Below are 25,582 nucleotides of genomic sequence, written 5' to 3' on the forward strand. Positions count from 1 at the left end.
CAACCTGTTCACACCTCAAGCCACCCACATGAGATGGTAAGTGAGGAGTGTCACACAAGGCTGACTACATTATCAGCTTTTACAGTGTACGGTCTAGATGTGGAGTAGGACAGAGGTATTGCAAGGGCAAAGGTATTGTTCATATCTGACAGGACGGGGGCAGAAAGGGTGATCTGGGTTGTCTGGCATTGATACAGCCATGATGAGGTTAATAAAGTGCATTTGAAGGTTAAATCTTTCTGTACAAGTCCACCTAAGGTAATAGACACCCATTTACAAAATTAAAGTGACAGTAATACGGTATTGTTGATTGTTTCCTGCTATCAGCCATTACATTTAGGGAACGTTTAGGGAAAGTATTCTTCTACAAGATGACTGATGGGGACTCCAGAACAATATCTGCCACCATGGTCACTGCTATATTTCACATGTCTTCAGTTCTTCCAGGTCATTTACCTATTTCTGTGTGCCTGATATCAACATCTCCATATAATGTTCCTGCACTATTATACGCTGTTGACTTTAGGCTTAGTGAACACCTTTGCGTGCACTATTCAGGCTTCCTATTGTATGCCAATGACTCACGCCGAATGGATGTGTTACTACAATTGATAAGACTGACTACTGAGGTCTCCCAAGAATTAAAGATACAGATAATCCTCACAAGGTTCAAAATCACAGTCTTGTCATCTTCACAGCTGGAAGGAGAGACCAATACAGGGGCCAAGACTTCCAGCTGTTCCTCACACTGTTACCCTACTTAGCCCGGAATGGATGCTTGGTCGCCCCTCCAAACAGCCTCAAAACACAGGGGGTGATGGGGAGAGATTAGGTGAATTCAATTTACATATTAAAGAGAGAATTCTCATCAGTGCTAAACAGGATTTGCTCTAAGTGACATGTGATGTCTTCCAGGATAAACTGATCACAGTGTCACATTGGGAGGGTGGTCATTCCTATGTCAATCAAACAGGTCATAAAAAAGGATAGGTGGGGGATGGGTTGGACATCCGGCATCTACAACCGTTCTGGCCAGATAGTTGGGCACACTAGTTTACTCACTCTCTATAGAAATAAGTGTCAGAAACTGCAGTATGTTCACTTTGGCTTTTTCTGAGATCCCCTTTCTATAGAGAATGGAGTGGACAACTCGCTGATCATGAATGGAAACTTTGGGACCTTCACTGTGATTAGAAAAGGTCAGACCACCATTTATCCTGGCTACTATTGAACTGAAGCCTAGAACTATAGCACATGCTCAGTTGCTAGCGATTGGAACAAACTGACTATAATAGGGACCCTTTGTCATTGACTGTAGAGCTATGATCCATACAGGATAGTATGAGTACTATGTTTTGTTTCAGAATCCCAATGACTTTCTACCTAGAATACTGTGGCGGAGAACACATCTGTAAAAAAAAATACCATCATTCAGCAAATGTGTGTGGGCCAAACCTCAGAACATATCAGCAGATGGCATTGGCTCAATGGTTTCCTATTTAAACACTACTAAATGATAATAGCATTCTGTATTGCCTATAAACATATGATTATTATTTTGTCACAAAAGCACCTGCCAATGGATGAGAAATACTAGGCAGCAAATGAACAGTCGGTTCTGGAAGCAACTTTGCAAGGGCCAAATTGGGATGGCTAGATGACTGGGTTAGAGCATCTTCAAAATGGCAGGTCTTATGGAGTGCTTTAGGTATGCAGTGTTAAGTGCCATCTAAGAGTGTTCCAAAAATCAGTGGACCGGCACCCGGGTCATGGGTACCCAAAGCTCAATGAACCATGTGGAGAGCTAAAGATTGCCTTTCAGGTCTGACTCCTCAAAATAGTTATTGTAGCACAAATGACTCAAAATGTTACTGCTGGATATGATAGTGTGGTGGCCCAGTACAGGAGTTGCACCCCTGTACTCTTTCTGTGCTGTGTAGCGGACTCTATTGCAATGTCCCCTGAGTCCCCCCTTATTGTATATAGCTCAAATGGTTAATTATACCCTATGTCATTGATTGCATTGTCTTTATAATGTTATATGCCTTTAAATGTTGTAACCAAGTCCTGTGTAACCAGGGAAGGTGTCAGTGACCAGGTGACTTGTGTGGTGACCTATGGGAGTCCTCCAAATTGCTCCCTTATAAACCCTGGGAGGAGCTAGTTAGTTTCAGTTTAGAGCATGCTGAGGTACAGTCAAGACCTGAGAGTGTCCGGTGTCCTGAGGAGACCCAAGGCCTAGTCACGCAGCCACGCTTCTACCGACCAAGTGCCCCACAGGTGAACGTCAAAGCCTTGTAAGCTACACAAGGGGTGAAGTCTAGTCAGTCCTAGTCAAGTCTGTCAAATCTGTCTAAATTCAGCTTGGGTCTGCAGCATTCTATCCAAGTTCACTACAAGTTCCAACGAGCCCGCAAGTGTCCTAAAGTCACTGGTCATCTCTTTGGGCCTAACTGAGCTGTAAAGACTATAACACCTGTCTGCCTCAGTAAAGCTGCCATTGTTCCGTAACCTTGCATCAGAGTCATTATTTGCCCTACACCTAGCCCAGGATCCAGCGGCCATACCTCGGGTGGTGCAGAGGTTAACCACGCCCTGGCGTCTCAAATACAAGGGGTTAATACCATCTGCCCCTAGGGTAATAACATCTGCCCACCTCACACCCTCACCACAATAGAAAGATATCAGAACACACAGGGCTGTGCAGCTTGCTGCTCATGGAATTGGATAGCCACATGATTTATCAAAACATGTGCAGAGAAAGAGTGGTGCAGTTGCCCATAGCAACCAATCAGATTGCTTCTTTCATTTTTAAAGAGTCTTGTGAAAAATGAAAGAAGCAGTCTAATTGTTTGCTATGGACAACTGCGCCACTCTTTTTCTGCACAGGTTTTGATAAATCTCCCTCATAGAGTATTCATAATATTGGGCAGGTGGTTTTATTTTTATGATTGATCGTTTATGTGTACAGCAAGTTTATAGTATATAAAAAAGGTTTTATAACAGAAGACAATACCCTACGCAACAACTGAAACCAATGATAAATTCAGGTTTTAAATACAGTAATACATTTGAATGCAGAAACACATACGGCAATGCAAAGAATGGGAATCAGGCCACTTCTGTCTCTTTTAATGCCAATGAAAACCAGAGCTGCGTCATTCAATTAAAAAATTTTCGGCAATTAGGAACCTAGTTGTTTAAGAAGTCATATTAGTCTGGACGGGACCGTGAGAAAGTCATGAATCAAATGATGTGGCCGGTTTCCCCATTGACATTTTTTTTCTCTCGTGTTGCCTCCACCCAAATAAATCCTGCAGAAGAGCCGGGGAGTGGAGCAGAGAGTATTTATAGAAGAGGTGGAGGAAATCAGATGCACTGAATGAGTTTCAGGGCTGAATGGAAGGTCTAGTATACCATCCCACATTCTTCAAATATTGCTATAAAAGGTACAAAACATGCACAGTGGAGTAGACAGCTACACATACATATCTACTGTATACTGATCATATACAGAGTCAAAAGTCAAGAACCTAACCCACCTTCTGTACACCTGACCCCATTTCAATAGGGGAGAGTGGTTGCAAAGAGCATTTACCCACATATTATAGCTGATTGCTAGGGATCCCAAAAGGGGTACACTTATGATCTGATTATTCTTAACCCCTTAACGGCAATGGACGTATATTTACGTCCATTGCCGGGTCCCGTTATGTGAAGTGCGCTCAGGAGCTGAGTGTGCTTCATACCCGGTGGGTCCCGGTTGCTGTCAGCAACCAGGACCCGCAGCCAATACCAGACATCGCCAATCGGACTGATGTCCGGTATTAACCCTTTAGATGCCTAGAGAGAGAAAGCACATGCCGGTTAGCTGAGCGGGCTGTTTGGGACCCCGCGGTGAAATCCCTGCATCCCAAACAGCTGAGAGGACGGCGGGAGGGCCCTTACTTGCCTCTTCGTTGTCCGATCTGTCCCTCGATGCTCCAAAAAGGCTCTGCAGGCTGGAGCAAATCGAGCACAGATAACACAGATCAATGCTATGCTATGGCATAGCATTGTTCAGTGTATGCAATCTAAGGATTTCATGCTATAGTCCCCTACGGGGACTAAAAGAAAGTGTAAAAAAGTAAAAAAAAAAAAAGTTAATACATGTGATTTACAGGGGTATTCCAGGAAAAACTTTTTTTTTTTATATATGAACTGGCTCCAGAAAGTTAAAAAGATTTGTAAATTACTTCTATTAAAAAAATCTTAATCCTTTCAATAATTATCAGCTGCTGAAGTCGAGCTGTTGTTTTCTGTCTGGCAACAGTGCTCTCTGCTGACATCTCTGCTTGTCTCGGGAACTGCACAGAGTAGTAGAGGTTTGCTATGGGGATTTGCTTCTAAACTGGGCGGTTACTGAGACACGTGTCATCAGAGAGCACTTAGACAGAAAAGAACCACTCAACTTCAGCAGCTCATAAGTACTGAAAGGATTAATTTTTTTTTTTAATAGAAGTCATTTACAAATCTGTTTAACTTTCCGGAGCCAGTTGATATAAACAAAAATAAACATGTGATACCATCGCATGTGTAAATGTCAATGGCGTACACATAAAAAAAAAAGTTCCATAGTCCAAAATTGCATATTTTTGGTCACTTTGTATACCCTAAAAAATTTATAAAAAGCGATCAAAAAGTGGTACCGATAATAATTTGAGATCACGGTGCAAAAATTTTTTAATTTTAAACATACAAATCTTGGTGCATGTAGTAGTAAAATTAAATATAACCTATATAAATTAGGTATTTTTCGAACCATATGGACCTACAGAATAAAGATGTGGTGTCATCTAGTGGCAGCTTTTTTTAAACACAAATAAAACATAAAAATCTTTATTTTTTCAAACAAAGATTATTAGAAAGATTTTTTATTTCCCATAAGGAGTGCAATAGCAAACCTTTGTTTTAATGAGAGTGCCCATTTAAAGTGGCCATATACAAAATAATTATGAAACGAACAATTGAGGCTTTACGGTTGTTTTTTCCATGATCATGAGCATTTGATGTGGAAGGTCTTGAAGGGTGAGAGAGAATTCTCTGGTAAGTATTAGCTTTTTGGTGACAATTTAGTTTTTCCCATAGACATTATCCTGTTGGTAGATCACGTTCAGCTTGGTAAAATCTGCTATGGCCTTCTCTCATGTAGTCCCTAAATTATCCACCCATAAGCCCTCTTTGTAAATACACTTGGCAATTTAATCCACCCTAGAAGCAGCACTATAAGTTGCACAATATGAAAAGCGTTGATTAAAATGGCTTAGAAAAAGATGGCTTCTTTTCACTATAAACATTGTCAATCTTGTCCATGTGCTGTGTTGGTTAGTACCCTTAGGCCCGCCTAAATGACACTGAGCTGCAATACCACACATAGTCCATGGGTAAGAAGGGTGATGTTTCTACATAAACAGTGGTCCCTCAAGTTACAATATTAATTGGTTCTAGGATGACCATTGTATGTTGAAACCATTGTATGTTGAGACCATAACTCTATGGAAACCTGGTAATTGGTTCTAAAGGCACCAAAATGTCATCCAAAAATAGGAAAAAGTTAGAAAAATAAGTAGATAACTAATATAGATAGAGCAAATTCTTACATATAAAAGGAAGAAAGATCTGCTGGGAGCTGTAATCACTGTCTATGGGTGGGTTCACACTACGTTTTGTCCCATACGGGAGCGCATACGGCAGGGGGGAGCTAAAAGCTCGCGCTCCCGTATGTGACCGTATGCGCTCCCGTATGTCATTCATTTCAATGAGCCGACCGGAGTGAAACGTTCGGTCCGGTCGGCTCATTTTTGCGCCGTATGCGCTTTTACAACCGGACCTAAAACTGTGGTCAACCACGGTTTTAGGTCCGGTTGTAAAAGTGCATACGGCGCAAAAATGAGCCGACCGGACCGAACGTTTCACTCCGGTCGGCTCATTGAAATGAATGACATACGGGAGCGCATACGGTCACATACGGGAGCGCGAGCTTTTAGCTCCCCCCTGCCGTATGCGCTCCCGTATGGGACAAAACGTAGTGTGAACCCACCCTATGCCAGTGTTTCCCAACCAGGGTGCCTCCAGCTGTTGCAAAACTACAACTCCCAAGCCTCCAGCTGTTGCAAAACTACAACTCCCAGCATGCCCGGACAGCTAAAGGCTGTCCGGGCATGCTGGGAGTTGTAGTTTTGCAACAGCTGGGGCCACCCTGCCTGGGAAACACTGGTCTATGTAGAGGACAGGAGCTTCTTCAGGGTCCTGTACAGTACACAGTGTCCTAAAAAAGTAATGGAATCGCCCTCACCAGGAGCAGCTAACCCTGGTACAGAACATGTAATACCTCCCTGTACTGTAGGGGGCGCTACCAGACACCAGTCAGTGCATACACTTCAGTAATACAGGGGTTTTACCAGCGAATGCCCATTTTGATTGGTCGTTCTTCCAGCCATTGACAGGTATCACAGATCTGGACTGTCTGTAACATTGTATGTTGAGTCTGGTTTCAACTTACGATGGTCCAGAAAAGAACATTGTATGTTGAAACTATTGTATGTTGAGGCCATTGTAAGTTGAGGGATCACTGTACAGTAATTACATTAAAGTCCCTGAAAAGTCAGGTTGATACCAGACGATTAGATTACAGGAATATGTACTGCACGCACATGCATTATACCCGTTTTTCCTGCAACCTGCATTACTCAACAGTTAAATATGATTCTGTCTAAAATCACAAGCGGTGCAGAAATGCCATAAATACTAGAGACGTGACTCAATACAGGTAATTGCATATGTGCTGTGGGTCAATTCATCATAACTTTTAATAAGTGATACAACTTTATTCCATGTACGCAATGTGATGGCTCTATGGACTTCTTGGACTAAATTTACCGCACTGTACGTGATAAAAGTTGGCAGACGTGATACAGAACAGGAAAGTGTCAATGCACAGCAGACTATATATATATATATATATATATATATATATATATATATATATATATATATTCTATATATATATATATATATATTCTATATATAGTCCAATATAGAAGCACTGGCCAGTGGACAGGTGCAGGGCTGTTTCTACTAATGTATGGGGACCTTTAGACACAAGTTGTACTTATTCAAATGAGATTATAAGGGAACATACCTTCCTAGGCTTTATTTTATCTTGAATATCGTATTGTCCAATTCCCTTATAGCTAATTCCCAGCCACCAGGGAATTCCTTGCTTGTCCTGGAAAAAAAATGGAAAAAAGTTTTAACAAATATAACTATAAATAAGACAAATCCTACAGGCAACCTACATGGTGCACTAAATTGTAAACATATTGGTTTGGCTGGGTGGAACCAAGTCATTAAAGGGGTACTCTGGTGAAAAACAAGTTTCTGGTGCCAGAACGTTAAAGAGATTTGTAAGATACTTCTATCAAAAAATCTTGATCTTTCAGTACTTATCAGCCACTGTATGATCCAAAGGAAGTTCTTTTCTTTTTGAATTTCTTTTCTGTCTGACCACAGTGCTCTCTGCTGACACCTCTGTTCATGTCAGGAACTGTCCAGAGCAGGAGAGGTTTGCCCTGGGGAATTGCTTCTGCTCTGGACAGTTCCTGACAGAGAGCACAGTGGACAGACAGAAAAGAAATTCAAAAATAAATGAACTTCCTCTGTATTATACAGCAGCTGATAAGTACTGGAATGATTAAGATTTTTAAATAGAAGTAATTTACAAATCTGTTTAAGTTTCTGGCACCAGTTGATTTAGACATTTTTTTTTTTCCACCGGAGTACCCCTTTAAGGCTGCGTTGATAAATTATGGTTGCAAACATTGCTAGTAAACAAGGTTGTCCTACGCTTAGCATGAAAGATAATCCTGATAGAAAGGTCCTTGTTAGACAATGTTTTACCCCCTAGGACCTTTATGCAGTAGAAAGGACCCAATGCTAGAATTCTGCTCCTTCAGGTACTTTGGAATAGCAGAAACGGTAGGATGACAACCCCTAAATGAGCCAACATTGCAGCCATACAGGCAGTGAACACCTTTCTCAGGAACTTATATAAAATGACTGAAAACCCCCTCAAACTTAAAGGGGTTATCCACGAAAAAAACTTTTTTTTTTATATATCAACTATATATCAACTGGCTCCAGATTTGTAAATTACTTCTATTAAAAAATCTTAATCCTTTCAGTACTTATAAGCTTCTGAAGTTAAGGCTGTTCTTTTCTGTATGTGATCTCTGATGACACGTGCCTCGGGAACTGCCCAGTTTAGAAGAGGTTTGCTATGGGGATTTGCTTCTAAACTGGGCAGTTCCCGAGACAGGTGTCATCAGAGAGCACTTAGACAGAAAAGAATAACCTTAACTTCAGAAGCTCATAAGTACTGAAAGGATTAAGATTTTTTAATAGAAGTAATTTACAAATCTGTTTAACTTTCTGGAGACAGTTGATATATAAAAAAAAAAAAAAAAGTTTTTTCCTGTATAACCCCTTTAAGGAATTTTATCCAGGGACAATTTTGCTGAATCTAGGTTCAAATGTCCTTTGTCCTGGTTGTTGTTATCATCAAAACCTATGGAATGTATCCTGGATTAGGCATAATAAATCCATAAAATGGGATAAAAAAGCAAAAGTGTAGCATAAAGCAGGATCTAAAGTAGCCCTCGGCATGCAGCTCAATGCCAAGCTGCAGCAAGAAGAGGAAATGAAAGCAATATAAAAATGTCCAGCTTTTTTTTTTACAGCAGCCAAATATCTTAAAAGATCAAAACTCTGGAAGAAGGTGGCCTGTTCTTTTCTCTTTATCCGGGGGCCCTTCTGGTCTAGTAATAAAGTCTGTGAACAAGAAAATAATGATTTTATGGATGTGTTTGTAGAGGAACGGTCACTGACCTTTACTTTGTAGTAATGAACACCATATGTGGGCAGAGCTTCCACTATTTTCATGTACCTGCAGGTGGGGGGAACATAGAAAGAAGAAATGAGGTCATGTAAAATAATGAACACAGTAACATTTCATACCAAGCTTGTCATCACGACAGGCACTGGGTGTATCTACTGGCCTAATTTCAGACAATAAAAGACTAGCTGACCAATCCATTAGAACCAATATGTGACTATGATGTCCATACTGCTGATGTGGCCAGCAGAAGGGTGGTGCATATGTCAAAACTTCTGCCCCCCTAGCATTTCTCCAGATATGTTACCCACTAGTCCCCAATGCTGAAAAGAAGAAACGCTTAAAATTGGCTACTCTGGTGGAAGACTGGTGCCACAAAGTTAAACAATTACTTCTATATAAAAATCTTAATCCTTCCAGCACTTATCAGCTGCTGTATACTACAGAGGAAGTTGTATAGTTCTTTTCTGTCTGACCACAGTGCTCTCTGCTGACACCTCTGTCCGTGTCAGGAACTGTCCAGAGCAGGAGGAAATCCCCATAGCAAACCTATCCTGCTCTGGACAGTTCCTGACATGGACAGAGGTGTCAGCAGAGAGCATTGAGGTCAGACTGGAAAGAACTACACAACTTCCTCTGGAGCATACAGCAGCTGACAAGTACTGGAAGAGTTAAGATTTCTAAATAGAAGTCATTTACAAATCTGGTTAACTTTCTGGTACCAGTTGATGAAAAAAAAAAAATTTCTCTTTACTAGAGTACTCCTTTAAATGGAATGTATCTTCTAGGTCAGTGGTCTTCAACCTGCGGACCTCCAGATGTTGCAAAACTCCAACTCCCAGCATGCCCGGACAGCCGTTGGCTGTCCGGGCATGCTGGGAGTTGGAGTTTTGCAACATCTGGAGGTCCGCAGGTTGGAGACCACTGATCTAGGTCATGTTTTCCCAACCAGGGTGCCTCCAGCTGTTGAAAAACTACAACGCCTAGCATGCCCGGACAGCCTTCGGCTGTCTATGCATGCTGGGAGTTGTAGTTTTGCAACAGCTGGAGACACCCTTGTTGGGAAACCCTGATTTAGGTCATGCAGCCTCAGTTAGAGGTGTCAGTAGATCCTCCCGGTATGTACTTCCAACACATGCATACAATCCTGGAGAACCATTTGAATACATTTTGGTGCCTCCCATAAAAACCACAAAAATACATAAAGCAATGGCATTGATCAGATACAGCCATTTTGGCATGGAAAGCAAAGTAGAAATCAACCAATGCCATCTCATAAACATGTCTCATATTTCAAGAAACTTATTAAAACTGACCATGAAATACCAACAACACTACTTGACCATGACAATGCACATCATGGCCCATAATGGTAAAAAAAACATAATCACGTGTAGAACCCTCCAGTAACCAAATGGGCACCATGTAATGTCCAATTTTGGGGTAGGGCAGTACAGAGTGGTTCCCCATGTTGTTACCACCACCTGATCATCATGGAAGCCAGCAGCATGACACCCACAATATATATTATGTACACTGTATATATTTCTTTTTGGTAAATATAATTTTTTGAGTTTTACATAAACATCTTACCGGACTATGGCTTGTCCTCTGGTGACTCCTTTTAGCTTCTTGCAATGCTGAATTACTCGATCCTCACTAGATATAAAAACACAATAGGGTTGATTTACTAAGAGTGGAGAGTAGTTTTCTTTGTGGGGTTTTTCCCCCCTGACAGGTATTTCCCATGGTATTTACAAATTTTTCCCTGCGTTTGGCTTTTCTCTAAGTTTTGCTTTTTTAACAAGTGTTCTGATCTGTTGGGTTTTCCAGAGCTCAATTCTACCAGATTGTATGTGGAAACCTTAGTAAATATGTTGGGGACATGGCCCTTTTGTCGGGGTCACGCCACTTTTGTCAGGCCATGCCCCTTTCCAGAGGGGACACACCCACCCATTTTTTGGGTTTTCCCGAGTTGATCCGGTATACTGGATTTTTTGGGTGCAAAATTTGGTGCACGTAAAATTCTGCCGCTAGACCCAATAAAAAAAAAAACATCGGGAACATCATAGTAAATAACCCATAATATATAGATATTGCCAAACATGGTAAGGTTTGTATACTATTTAAGTGCATTTCAGCACATCAAAATCATCAAACTGTATTTTTGACATCAGGATAAAAGTCCTTCATAGACTAAAAATGTGTAGAAAAAGGAAAAAAAAATGCATAGATAGAATACAATTGAAACAAACTTCAAATTCCTAGATGTGAACAAAAATGTTTTCATTCACTCATAGTTAGCACAGATTTGGAAAACTATGGAGAATTTAAAGGGTACCTCTCATCAAAAAAACTTTTAATATATAATAGATTAATGTATGCAGAATAACTTTACAATTGCATGTTATTAAAAAATATGTTTCTTTCTATTTAATTTTCAACTTTGAAGAAATGACCACTAGGGGTCTCCCTACCAGTCCTGGCAGCAAGCATTTCAGACTCATGCTGGAGTCCTAAACACTACGAGCTGCCAGTCTGCTTTGTTCACAAAGGAGAACACTCAGAGCTGCCAGCCTGCTTTGTTCACAGCCTGTTTGGCTGTGAACAAAGCAGGCTGGCAGCTCTGAGTGTTTAGGACTCCAGCATGAGTCAGAAATGCTTGCTGACAGGACTGATCGGGAAAAATACAATACAATAGAAAGAAGCATATTTTTCATTAACATGCTATTGGAAAGTTATTCAACATTCATTAATCTAAAATATATCAAAAGTTTATTTGATGAAAGGTACCCTTTAAATATTGTAGAACATATATATAAATTGATTAAAGGGGTTCTCTTATGCCTTACATATGCCCTGTGACGTTTATGGACACCATAAAGTGGAGTCCCCTGCTGAGCCAGATTGGGAAGTGCATGTCCCAGCCTATCCTCCATTCATTTGACTACGGTAGTTACTATGTAACAGTATACAGATTACAAAATGTAACATTAGGCTGGACGACTACGTTGATGTTCACAAAGAAAACACCACGTGCCACTAATACTTATGCATCACTACTGTAATCTGATGAGTTACTGTAGTAAACAACTGCATGTGACCAGCTGCTTTCTAGACATAGCTAGGTATGGGTTGTACAAGCGAAGTAATGCAGCGTATGTACATACCAATAGGTAAGAGATGGGTGCTCCTGTAGCGTTCTGGTGGGCAGTGCTGGCAGAATTTTCAGATCTTTTCGTGCATTTTCATCACTGCAGCAAAACAAAGAAGATAAAATAAACTATTGTTTGTTTTTCCTGGTAGGGGATGAATTACTAATCACCGTGGAGCATTGTTCCTTTGCTCCACCACATACTCAGATTTCAAGGTAGGCCAACTCTCAAATGACAGGGATACAATACAATTAGGTTATGTACACCTCTATAGACTGCAAACTCACACAGTAGAGCCTACAAAAAAATTTATAAAACAATGTATGTTACAATCATGTTGTTCTATGATGAAAACACCAACATGGCTACTTTCCTAGAATCCCGGAAGCCAAATCTGACTAGTTAAGTAGTTATACCCTATTGGGGGTGGGGGGGGTAGGGGGTACATTACTGGTAAATAGGTTTTTTGTTTTTTTCAGTGAGGCAAAGCCAGTGTATACTTCCCTGGGAACTATAATGGGAGCCCTACTGGTTATTAATCAGCTTTAATGAAAATGAATGAGCTTTTACCATTTCTGATAGCATCTTTAAATTTACTAAAAAGTATAATAATCTACACTGAGAAACGAATCTCTAAGGTAAGACTCAATACCTCAAAAACGGGTAAATGACAGTGCAGGCTTAGAGACACAATGCAGGCCTATACACTGAGCTAAGAAGTGCTAGCAACCCCCTCCACACACACACATATTTAATACTCGGTTATACATAATTTGTATTTACAGTGTCATTACAGTTGTAGTGTGTAAGGTATATTACTGTTTTTATCATGGTAAAGGATGTTCCTAAGATTCAGGACAGCCCAAATAACACCTTGTTTTTTGTTAATCAACTCTTTTATATAGGGGTTTGTTCTGGGGTCTGATAATAATATATAGAGGTCTGTTCTGGGGACTGATATTAATATTGAATAATAATCTGGTTAAGGGTCTGGTCTGGAGCCTCAGATTAACAGACAGATCTAGTATGGGGTCTGATATTAGTATAGGGGTCTTATATTTATATAGGGATATCATTTGGAGTCTGATAATAGTTAAGGGTCTGGCCTGGGGTCTGATATTTTAGGGATCTGGTGTAAGGTCTGATATAATTATAGGGATCTGGTCTGGGGTCTGGTTTGATATTTATACAGGGATCGAATCTGGTGTCTGATAATGGTTAAGTGTCTGGTCTGATATGTATACTAGGATCTAATCTGGGGTCTAATAATGGTTAGGGGTATGGTCTGTGGTCTGATATTTATTATAGAGATCTGGTCTAGGGTCTGATATTATTATAGGGATCTGGTCTAAGGTCTGATATTATTATAGTAATCTGGTATGGTGTAAACATGTATACCACTCACCAACTCAGCCGCTCACTGCACCACCTGTGCAGGGACGCGCCAGTCCCGCCCTCGGCTTGCACACAAACTTGTGATAAAGAAAGTTCATCCAGCGCAGGATGTGCAGGTAATATCTTGCTTTATTGAAATATTCCAATGGTAGTCACATACAGAGGACAATGTCTGACGCATTTCGCACCTCGGTGCTTAATCGTAGACTGACACAGTTTACAAACCACACAAGGTAAAATACATGTGAAGGGGTCACATGACCCATTACATCATTAATTACAAAAACACTCGAGACAACTGAAAAACACGGAGTAGATGTATTCATTCCTCTCCAATATATATATATATATATATATATATATATATATATATATATATATATATATAATGTTTGTTTGGTTTCTATGTTGAAGAGGATTACCTGAATTTCTCATAACCTGGCCTTATCTCTTATGAAAGTGTTGTTGCTCTTTCAGAACTGGTGGTTTCCATGTCAATAATTGTGAAGGTGTGAACATTGCGTCCAACAGGCGGTAACCCATAGCAATGGAAGGGAGAACACAGAAAATATTGGGAACTCAACGGTGACTAGGGGCCCCACCAATGTTACAGTGGAAATTTCTTTAAGTTACCGTTCTGAGCAATATGCTTTTGATCTAAAGTCTAAAAGTTTAAACTAAATAATGGTTTCCAGAAACATGTAAAGGACTAATGTCCCCTGATGGACGCAATGAATACATCAACTCTGGGTTTTTCAGTTGTCTCGAGTGTTTTTGTAATTAATGATGTAATGACCCCTTCACATGTATTTTAACTTGGGTGGTTTGTAAACTGTGTCAGTCTACGATTAAGCACCGAGGTGCGAAACGCATCAGACATTGTCCTCTGTATGTGACTACCGTTGGAATATTTCAATAAAGCAAGATATTACCTGCACATCCTGCGCTGGATGAACTTTCTTTACTACAAGTAATCTGGTATGATGTCAGATAATGGTTAAGGGTCTGATCTGGTGTCTGAAATTAATATACAGGTCTGGTCTAGTGTCAGGTCTGGTGTAGTTTTCAGGACAGAGTTGAAAATAAAATAAGTGAACTGACTGTTGGTTATGAACAACACAGGGGGTCTGGCTTTTTGGGTGGAAATTTGTACATGCATAAGGCCCAATATATCTAGAATTGATTTGGCTATATTTACACTTTTGCTATGGTTTTTGTTCACAGGGTCAATCTGTTGTACAAAGTAAGTTATAATGGGGTCTGGTGTTAGGAAAGATAATTCTTTATTCTTCTTTATCAAATCCAGTGATAAAGATCTCCTGTTCCCTCAACCGTAAAGGGCACATAGGGCATGTGTCTTGGACCCTAGGGTGCTCTGTGATGTCTGTTTGGTGATCCTCTTCAGCTGAAATAAGGTGGAGAAGTGGCTACACATGTATGTGATCCTTATTATGCCTATAGAGACTTCAGTAGGCAAAGTCAACTATGCCTACCTACCTAAAGCATCACCCCATAATCTAGTTTGAGTGATCACTTATAATGACCAGAATAAAGAGGTCTCACTGCTACAAGAACTTTGACCTAAAATTCTAAGCAAACTGGGGTGCCAAAGGGCTCTTTATAAAGCCTTTTCATTTTAAAAATAAGTTGTGGTGGATTATGATCATAGGCTTCACCAAGGTGATCCATTAGATAAGAATTTTCACAGTTTTTTTTTTTTTTTTTTTGTAAGAACCTTTCTGTATTTTAGTTAAGTCATATAAAGGGCAAGATTTCTTCTACCCAAATAAGGGGGGATAAACATCCAGCTTCTTTATACACCATCCATCAGTTGCAATGAGGTTGTTTATTTGAATAAAATAGAGTTTGATAGATTATTCAAAATTGTTTCGTAACCAGCGCTTAAATTCTGGAATTTAAAGAATGTTAAAGACCACACTCCTGCAGTGATACCAGGTCTAATAAATCTCGCCCAATCACTAAACACAGCCTGACCGAAAGTAAAACAAGTCATACTGAAACAACAGGCGGAGGAACAACCAGAAACTAAAACTTTTTATGCATTAATTTTGCTTCACATAAAACATTTTGCTTCACCATTTATCAAATTGAAAATTACACACAACGTAATAATTCTTGAATAAAAATTCCATGTTTGGATGTTTAGCTTAATTTGTGGCCTTTGTTTTGTGGTAAATTTTTTATTTATTATATTTAATCCATTTACCAATGAACAATATAAAAATATTAAATGGGTTTTATAGGTTATAATTTTTTTTTTTTTTAAACCAATGGAATATGGTTGAGAGACATAAATCCTGCCCCTTTGGGATCCTGTTCTCCCATGGCAATATATGTTCCACCTCACAGTGACATCACCACTATGACCAAAAACTGGCTTTCCCTGGTCAGGTGTCAAGACTAGTGGTGGATCAGGGAACTGGGAGTGGCCAAGTGTAACTTTTATAGTTTAAACCCATATTTACAACATTAAAAAGAAAGTTAGGCTGGAAAATCCCTATAAGATCACAAAGGAGTAACAAGGAAAAAAAAGGCTTTCTTGGATCCTCAGTTGGCTGGGAATCGAACCCGGGTCAACTGCTTGGAAGGGAGCTATGCTCACCACTATACCAAGAAGTGTTGGTGGTATAGTGGTGGGCATAGCTGCCTTCCAAGCAGTTGACCCGGGTCTGATTCCAGGCCAACGCATTTCTTGTTGGATCCTCAGTGGTATAGGTGTCATTTTGATAGGATTGTGGGAAAGCTGGACAAAACTGTGTCCTTATTGGATGTCCGACAGATATTCCAGAAAGGAAAGGTGATATGAAATATCTACAATTCTAAAAGAAAATAGTATAAGGTCAAATATAATGATTTCTGATTTTTGAATATTTGTTTTACAATATTTTTTTTTTGCCTATGGCTGCCTTATTCCTATATACAGGGTTAGGAAGTCTTCCAAACTGTCAATAATGAATGATAGTGAAGAGCGGAGACACATTCTTTACTGTAACTATACAAATCCCTTTGAGGAGACAGGGGCCTGTGTTTATTCTCCTGTGTGTCCTTATATAAGTGACAAACGGTTATAACACATGTTCCAAGGGGAAGACAAGGCTGCCCATTGTAAATCCAGCTACCCGTGCTATTTCTCACATGTAACCTGTTTTTTATTATGTTTGTCTTGTCCATACAGGAGTCAAACTAACAGCTTGGCAGTCACCAGAACAACGCTCCCTGCTGGGAAGGCATGTGCTGACACCACAGAGGACATCTGATTAAGACGCATTTGTCACTTGGAAGACCATACCCGCCATTCCAGCTCCTGCACTGGAGATCAGGTTAATGTGCTCCTGAAATAGTGATTGATGATGACAGAAGGATCTGGATATTGTATGGTGCCGTAGGCACAGGCTGCCATAAAACAGTCTGCCTGCAGGCTGCAGGAAATTTTGACATCCCTAAACCTGTCATATTTTATTATATCACATAAAGCACACCATTCTTATAACTGAAGCAAAGGGATATTACTATGTATGCACCTCCCTAACATATACTGTAAGTGTACTCTCACCAGAGGTTTACCTATGCTTTCATATCACGTCTACAGCTAGCCAAATTAATCAAGGTAACAGCAGGGACAGCCAAAGGCTCTTCTATTGGAAGGAAAAGAAAGCTGCACAAGCAGTGAAGTTGATGGGAGGCATAGTTAAACAGGCCGTCCACAGGGTACAAGGATCCTCCAGATGGTCAAGCAGAATCTTAGACAGCATCTTCACAGGATCAGGGGCGAAGCTAGAAACCACAGGGCCCTGATGCAAAAAATTGCCCTGGGCACCCTACTAACCCTAAAGCTCCTGCGCTCCCTTTATAGCCGAGCCTTAAATGCATGGTGCTGAGCATAAAGAGACATGCTAAAGAGCCGTATATTTATAGCATGCAGTGTCCTTAAGGGGAACAGATGGAGCAGAGCGGTGATGCCATCCGTCATTCAAGTCGTCGGGGCAGAGCCACGGCTACAGCCAACGGAGCTGGCGATTGAGAGGCCCGCCCAGGGGACTACTTGCCGGGTGGCGTGGGGGGACCTTATTTGCTCCTATCTTCACCAACCCTGGAGGCACAAACGTCCCCCGGGGAGAGTGAGGATAATGATTTTAGCATATATAACGCATTGCCAAGCATTATATATGCTAAAATGTGCTGATTGGTTCCTTTTAAGGGATAAAGCGGCCATACCGGCTGCAGTGGGCTGGCCAGGATAGTGGCTTGGATGCAGTGGCATGTCAGTTGTCTTCTCAAGTGCAGGGCACACAACACACTATAGGAGGAAGGGCAGGGGTTCCTGGATGGGGCTCGTGTGTGCCTCCTCCTTTCCACTCATTTAATGTGGCAAGCAGGGCCAGACTGGGACCAAAAATAAGCTTGGGCATATTAGACTATGCATTTTATGCCCATGTCTTTTAGGTGGGGGTCCCAGCAGTTAGACCCCCACCAAAATAAAATGGGCTGCATAGTCTAAAATCACCTTGGTTCAAGTGGCTTTCCAGCTGTTGCAAAGCTACAACTCCCAACTATGGGAGTTGTAGTTTTTTTTAACAGCTGGAGAGCTGAAGATTGGGGTATAGATTGACCAATAACCCCTTCAAATCTTAAATAGTGACTAAACAATGATTTCACTCACAGGAGACGTCTTCTCTGTTGTCTTTCCTTTTCTTTTCATCTGGTCCAGAAGCCAGGACTTCTTCCTGCTACATCTTCCTCTGCTGAGTCTGATGTCAGGAAATTAGTGGGCCCTCAATTTGCCGGCAGATCCTCTTTCTCTGTATGACAACAATAATCATTATAACCCTGCCACACACTGCACCCCTAAATATAACCCTGCCACACACTACACCCCTAATTATAACTCTGCCACACACTGCACCTCCTAAATATAACCCTGCCACCACAAAATGTGCCCCTTTCAGACATCATAACCCTGAAAATGACCCTCTAACTTCCCCCAGACCCATCTTTCCTCCTTTAGACCCCTAAAGGCTTGTCCGCACTGCAGACATTTAGCCAGCAGAATGTCCATTTGCAGCAGGCGCCACCAAAGTATCAGCATTAGGACCACAGGATGTGCACTGTCTCTTATACAGCAACGCAATCTGGCAAAATAAACATATTCATTCTTTGGGCAGATTTCCGTCGGCAGAATTCCGCTGCAGTGATTCCACAGTATGCACAGAGCAGCAGAATCCCATTTAAAACAATAGGACTCCGCCGCAATCGGATTTCCGCAGCAGAATTCTGCCAGCAGAATGTCCGCAGTATGGACAAGCGCTAAGTCCCCCGACTCCTTAGAGTCCTCCTCCAGACCCTTTAGTTTTCAGACCCTCTGTTCTCCTCCATGCTCCTTTTCCAACCCCCCACCTCTGTCCTCCTCCATGTTCCTTTTCTAACCTTCCCCTCTGTCCTCCTCCATATTCCTTTTCCAACCCCCTCCCATCCTCCTCCATATTCCTTCTACAACCCCCTATCCTTCTCCATGTTCCTTTTACAACCCCCCTCTCTCTGTCCCCCTCCATGTTCCTTTTACAACCCCCCTGTCCTCCTTCCTCCTCCTTTTCTAGCCAGCAAATGCTCCCCCCGCCCCCGGCGCAGCCACTCTCACCTCTGACCCTCCGTCATTGTCTTCAGCTCCTGTCCACCTTGTGGGGAGGATGCAGCAGCTCTAGTCGTCGTCGGGATGTCTTCCTCCTCCTGCGCAGCTGGGGCAGTGTCCCTGCCCCGGCTGACTTTACATGGGGCTGGGGGACCGGACTGAGAGAGGCCCCCTTCAGCGCCACCAGAGAAGGAGGCCCTGTGGGGAGCAGAGCTGCCAGGGCCTTTTTTTTTTTTTTTAACAAAACAGGGCAAGGCAGGGGTAGACAGTCAGGGCATTATGCGCTGTTCTTGCCCTGCCCTTATCTGGTCTCTGCTGCTGCCGGACAGGAATGTCTGGCAGTAGTGCTGACCCCTTAGTAATGATGGCGACAGTTGGCCATCATGCAAATATGGCAAGGGGGGGGCCCTGTGGCATATCCTCTGCTTGTATATGAATGATGGATCGTGAGAGATAGCTGCCAGCCAAAGGTGCATTCAGCATACAGCTATCCTATGTCTATGGTCACCCTTTCAAGCTGTTTTCCTTCAGAACAGTAATGAAATTTGTGCTCTTTAAAAAAAAAAAAATAATAACTCTCTCTAGTGCCACCGTTAGGTAGGTTCTCTGCATTTAAATGTCTGACATGTTATCAGACCTTGAAACATGACTAAAGATAAAACCATACAGATGGGTGTGTCAGGTTTGGCTCATATACGTAGTCATATTTCAAGGCACTTTAAGGGGTTCCATATTGACTTACATGGAAACTTTTTATAACTGGCACTAGAGAGATAGTCTTCTTTCTTCTGGAATAATGCTAAGTTGTAACATTATGCATGATAGATAAGAGAAGGATATGAACTAGGAAAAAAAAGCTGAATGCTGTGACATATAGAATTATATAGTTTGGAGCAGGTCTTTTGAGTCAAAGACTGACTGGACTCCTAAGGCCCCTTTCACACTATAAAAATTCATCCGTAATGAACGTCTGTCATAAAAATCTTGAAAATTGTCCGTTAAAAAATCCCTAACGGCCGTTAGAAAATCCCATTATAGTCTATGGAATTTTTCTAATAGCCGTTTTAACCCGTTATAGCCCGTTATTAATAACGGCCGTTATTTTGTGTCGGGCGATAGTAACGGGAGAAATAGGGCATGCACTATTTCTTCCGTTCATTCGCCCGTCACTAAATAATGTCCGTCATTAATAACGGGCGATAACGGGTTAAAACGGCTATCAAAGTTTTTATAACGGGCGTTTATAACGGATGTATTTTTATAGTGTGAATGCAGCCTAAGAGAGACAGTGAGAGTCCTGCTTACCCTGCCCACAGCTGATTGACTGATTGTGTTTGCTGTGTACAATCTGATATAAGGAAGCTGTCAATCACCATGTGTGGGCGGGGCACAGGAGACCCGATGTCTTTCCTAGGAGCGACAGCTCCCAGGTTATACATCATAATTCACCTGGCAGTCTGCTTTAAGTAGAATTTGAAAAAAATTTAAGGACTCTATAAAATGCAGAATCCAAGGAAAATAAAATCCCTGGAGGTCAAGCAGTCATGGCATGTTGGGAGTTGTAGTTTTAAAATACCTGAAAAGTCCTAGTTTGGAGACCACAGGGACAATCCATATAAATTGGTCTTACCCTGGATAGCTTTAAATATGGTCATTAGTAATAGGTATATCAATACGTAAGCCCTGTGTCAGAAACATAATGTCTTCTCCCCTCCATACTGTACACTGAGACCATGTGGCACAAATAAGACATGCTCAGACCTGAGGATATGTAAATATTAGTACGGTACACAGAGGCTACACCTCTCAAACAAACCCACAACTTATTCAAGTCAAGGCGGTACAGAAATGGGGAGGCCTCCAAACACTGGCTGAGATACAATGCACACTGTTTTGGATGCCAGGTAGTGTCAATACTTTTGTTTATGATCTTGTTATAAAGTCACATCTGCATTAATGAAAGTGAACAATGCTTATGTCAGAGGGGGTCCATTGTACATAAGTTAAAAAATATTCCCTTCCAGAATTTTTGTGGTGCTGAAATCCAGATCAATCTAGTGACAATATCTCCACAGAGTTCATTACAAGACAATACTGGTGAAGGGATGTTTGCTATAATGTGTCGCCTACAAACAATTCTAACCACTTTGACCTTCAGGTCATGTGATATGTATTCCTTTTATAAGATTTTGGTATTATGAGACTTTTTCTATGATAGTTACATTCTGCTTCTATTAAATCAAAAAGTGAACCAAAACAGTTCTGAAAGAAATAATATGTTGTATGCAGGGCTCAAGTCCTGGAGGAACGTGTGGGAACTGAGATCCTGCACTTTTTCCACAGCAGGAACACCATTCCCATTAGCAGGACCAACCCTTGAGTGGAAATCTTAGGTGAGTTCCCACACGTTTTTTTCCCAGGACTTGACCCCTGGTTGTATGTTAAGCCAACAGCTTGGCAACATCTAGCCAACCAGATAAGATGGCTGTTGGCCCATGATTGTTTGGCCAATAACTACCTCTCCCAATCGTTAGCGGAGGATTCAGGTGCTCAGAAGGGCTCTGCCATATACTTTTGGTGGAAACTTACCTCCCCTAGAACAAAAGCATTGGGCAGTTGAAATTCAACATGCCGATCCTTCTCTCACCCAACATCAATTGTTGAAGAAGAGTCAGGAGGCTGATTGGCCGATCAGCTTGGTTGCATAACATATCTTCTTTTTCTCTCTGGTTTATTCATCTGTACAGTATAAGTGTTCTCTCATGGCTGTAATTAATCACTCTATGAACTGTCTACCTACTTTCAACTTGGCCATAGATTTAGATTATTGTTAGTGGATCTTACTAATATCATTAGTATCTCCTGATAATCTTAGACTGGCTATATACAGTAGAACCTGCCAATTTTTGTGGAACCAGAAATTGTCAGGCTGCATTAGCAAAATGATTGTTTATACAGTCAATTTTACACTGATGGCCTTGACAATGCTACAAATGAGAAAAACAAACAATAATCTAAAAAAGTTAAAGATCCTAAATTTTACTTTTACCTGCCAAAACAACCATATTCATTAGAAAAATACACATCTCAGAAGAAGGCACCTATCTTTCATTACCACTTCTTATTGGTCGAACATAAAACCAGTAAGTAACAGAACACGCTGAAGCAATGACAATTACAACAATGACTGAAAATATTATTAATCTGTGAGTTCTACGCTAGATGACAAGGTCTACTTTACTGAAGCCATTCCTTTAGGTTGGCTGCACCGTCTCTGTGTTTGCTAATCAGGCAGAAATAATGCCTGGTCTAATTTTTTTCCTGAGATTTACCACCAGTCAAGCCAACATTATTCATGGTCAGCTTGATATCTAATGGAAACCATCAAAACAGACTGTTATTGCTACACTCCCCATTTTTCCTGTTCATACAATAGGTGGCTTAGTTACATGAGTCTGGCTTCCTTTTGTTGCCTCCAGCATTGTATACATGGCCATGTCTGTTATTACAGTAGCTGTGAAGAACCCATGGAGCCTTTCATAAGTGATGGTGTCTGAGTTTTACCTTACTTGAATTTAAATGTCTACTTGTCCTACGTACATTTACCCAAGACTGTGTTGCAGGAATTGGCCCTTACTGCCCTACAATGGTCTTCTGGGGTGGTTGAGAAAAAACAAATCCTGACACTTTTTTGATTTTCATGAAATGACCAACTGCTACCCTCAAACTTTATGAAACTGTTCACCAAGGACTGTCTAAAGGTGGACATGCACATAAGACAGCTGTCAGCTAAATGCTCATTTTGCTCACAGCTTTCCTTCTTTCCTTTCCCCATACAGATGCCCAATTGGCTTGGCCACTCATGCATGTGTTCTAGATGGGTAGATGGAACAAAGCTTCTGCCAGACCCCTCTGGTGGAGGCTTATCTCCCAAGAACAAAAGGATTGGGCAGCTGAAAACCAACCAATCTAGGCCAATCTCTCCAACACGATATTATATGTTCAACCAACACATATCTTAAGTGTATGGCTAGCTTAAAGGGAACCCCACCCCTAGACATCTTATCCCCTATGCAGACAATAGGGGATAAGATATTTGATCAGTCAGTCATTGGGGACCCCCGTCATCTCCCTGCTGCACCCGGCGTTCATTTAGAGCATCGGGTGTAGCAACACAGGCTTGTGACATCACAGCTATGCCGCCTCAATGCAAGTCTATGGGAGGGGGCATGACGCCTGTCACGCTCCCTCACAAAGTCTTGCATTGAGGGGGCGTGGCTGTGACATCATGAGTGGGGCATGACCGTGAGATCACAACCCTCCGCTCCGCATCACCAGTCATCCGGCACAAAGCGAAGTTCGCTCTGTGCACCTGATGTCTTGGGTGCCGCAGCTGAGATCACCACTGAGGACCCCCGCAATCAGATATCATATCCTCTATCCTTTGGACAGGAGATAAGATGTCTAGGGGCGGAGTACCCCTTTAAGGCCCCATATATAATCTATACCCTGCTATGGACCATAATTTTATATAGATACCAATAGAGGTTTATCACAAATCTGTCAAATAAATTCTGGTAGGCTTCATAATATGCTGTACTGCAAAGCTTTTCTCCCTAGGAAGCACTGTTATTACCACATGGCAACCATATAGTCAACAGCCTGAAAAATCTTCTATACGAAAAGTCACACACTTTTCTCTCGGAAAATGAGTGTGCTAAACCATTGCAACATGAATAGAAAAAAAAAACCTTCCAAACATAATGATAAATTGCACCAATGTTTTTAGGCAGCATTAGGGTTTATGCATATGGTTCCTTTATGCAGTCAACTTAACTTTCCTGGGGAGGCTATGAGCCATTAATAAACATAAAAGCTTTCGAGGGCCATTCATGGAGGATTAGCTACTACAATGGGCCAAATGTTCCAATATTTTATACTAGTTTTAAATTGGAATTCTCCCTACTTCAAAGACATCAGGAGCAGCACTTTGCACAGCGAGTTACCCCTGCACTGAGCTGACTCTCAAAACTGCTACAAAACAAAATTAAATGCTTAAAATTCCTCCTGATTACTTTTTTTTCAGACTCTTTCACAATATGTTATGTTGCGGCCTTGTTATGTTATGTTGTCAAAGGCTTTCTGGGCATAATAGGAGTTGCAACATGTGGAGGCCCCCTGGTTGGGAAACACTGCCTTAATCGATAGCAGAAGGTATCCGGGCCATCCTCCCTTGCAGACACTTACAAGCGGTGGATTGGGCGTGTGGATTAAGTGCAGATGCACAATTACCGTATATACTCGAGTATAAGCCGACCCGAATATAAGCCGAGGCCCCTAATTTCACCCCAAAAACCGAGGAAAAGTTATTGACTCAACTATAAGCCTAGGGTGGGAAATACATCATCCCCCCTGTCATTAACACCCCCGTCATCATCATCCTGTCATCATCCAGACCCCCGTCATCATCACCCTGTCATCATCCCCCTCATCATAATCCCCCCCCCTTCATCATCACCGCCTGTCAATCCCTTCAATCAGTGGTTTTCAACCTGCGGACCTCCAGATGTTGCAAAACTACAACTTCCAGCATGCCCGGACAGCCATCGGCTGTTGAAGACCACTGCCGGGCCTTTGTCATCATCCAGACCACCCCTTTAGTTTTCTACTCACCTCCCCTCGGTTGGAAGATAGGGTGAGCTGGTCCGGGCCATCTATGCTGCAGTGACGGACCGGTGGAGAGGGTTAGTCCTTCCGGGCTGTCCATTTTCACTAGGCCGGCCCCGGACTAGTGACGTTGCCTTGACGACGACGCGCAGGGACATCCCTGTGCGTCATCGTCAAGGCAACGTCACTAGTCCGGGGCCGGCCCACAGCGGAGAAGAGGACCTCCTGGTGAAGATGGACAGCCCGGAATGACTAACCCTCCCCACCGGACAGTCCCTGCAGCATAGATGGCCCGGACCAGCTCACCCTTCTTTCCCACCAAGGGGAGGTGAGTAGAAAACTAAAGGGGGGGTCTGGATGATGACAAAGGCCTGCAGTGGTCTTCAACCTGCGGACCTCCAGATGTTTCCAAACTACAACTCCCAGCATGCCCGGACAGCCGATGGCTGTCCGGGCATGCTGGGTGTTGTAGTTTTGCAACATCTGGAGGTCCGCAGGTTGAAGACCACTGAGAAGGGATTGACAGGCGGAGAGTTCACTCGAGTATAAGCCGAGGGGGGCGTTTTCAGCATGAAAAATCGTGCTGAAAAACTCGGCTTATACTCGAGTATATACGGTACTTATTTAGATCACAATAACTTCGAGGAGGACATTTTCCAACTCAACGTGATCCAACATCTTTATCCAACATATTTCTTGATAGGTAAAACCTAATGAAACTCAACACAAATAAGAAGATCTTACGTGGACACTTGTGTCTGCAGATGGGTATCATTACGGAGTCAA

At 41.8% G+C, this 25,582-nt stretch overlaps 1 protein-coding gene across 4 annotated transcripts in view; it reads right to left on the reverse strand.

Annotated features, from left to right (window-relative positions):
• Nucleotides 1-25,582, reverse strand: part of FRMD4B (FERM domain containing 4B) — a 268,753-nt gene that overhangs the window by 40,171 nt on the left and 203,000 nt on the right. For all 4 annotated transcript variants that reach the window (XM_056524587.1, XM_056524586.1, XM_056524588.1 and 1 more), the window contains 4 exons: nt 12,103-12,186; nt 10,526-10,591; nt 8,926-8,983; nt 7,181-7,267 (listed from right to left, as the gene is read on the reverse strand). In XM_056524587.1, the coding sequence (XP_056380562.1) occupies nt 7,181-7,267; nt 8,926-8,983; nt 10,526-10,591; nt 12,103-12,186 (295 nt within the window). The remainder of the gene's footprint in view (nt 1-7,180; nt 7,268-8,925; nt 8,984-10,525; nt 10,592-12,102; nt 12,187-25,582) is intronic.

This window comes from Hyla sarda, chromosome 6, assembly GCF_029499605.1.
Source record: "Hyla sarda isolate aHylSar1 chromosome 6, aHylSar1.hap1, whole genome shotgun sequence".
In the NCBI taxonomy this organism is placed as follows: domain Eukaryota; kingdom Metazoa; phylum Chordata; class Amphibia; order Anura; family Hylidae; genus Hyla; species Hyla sarda.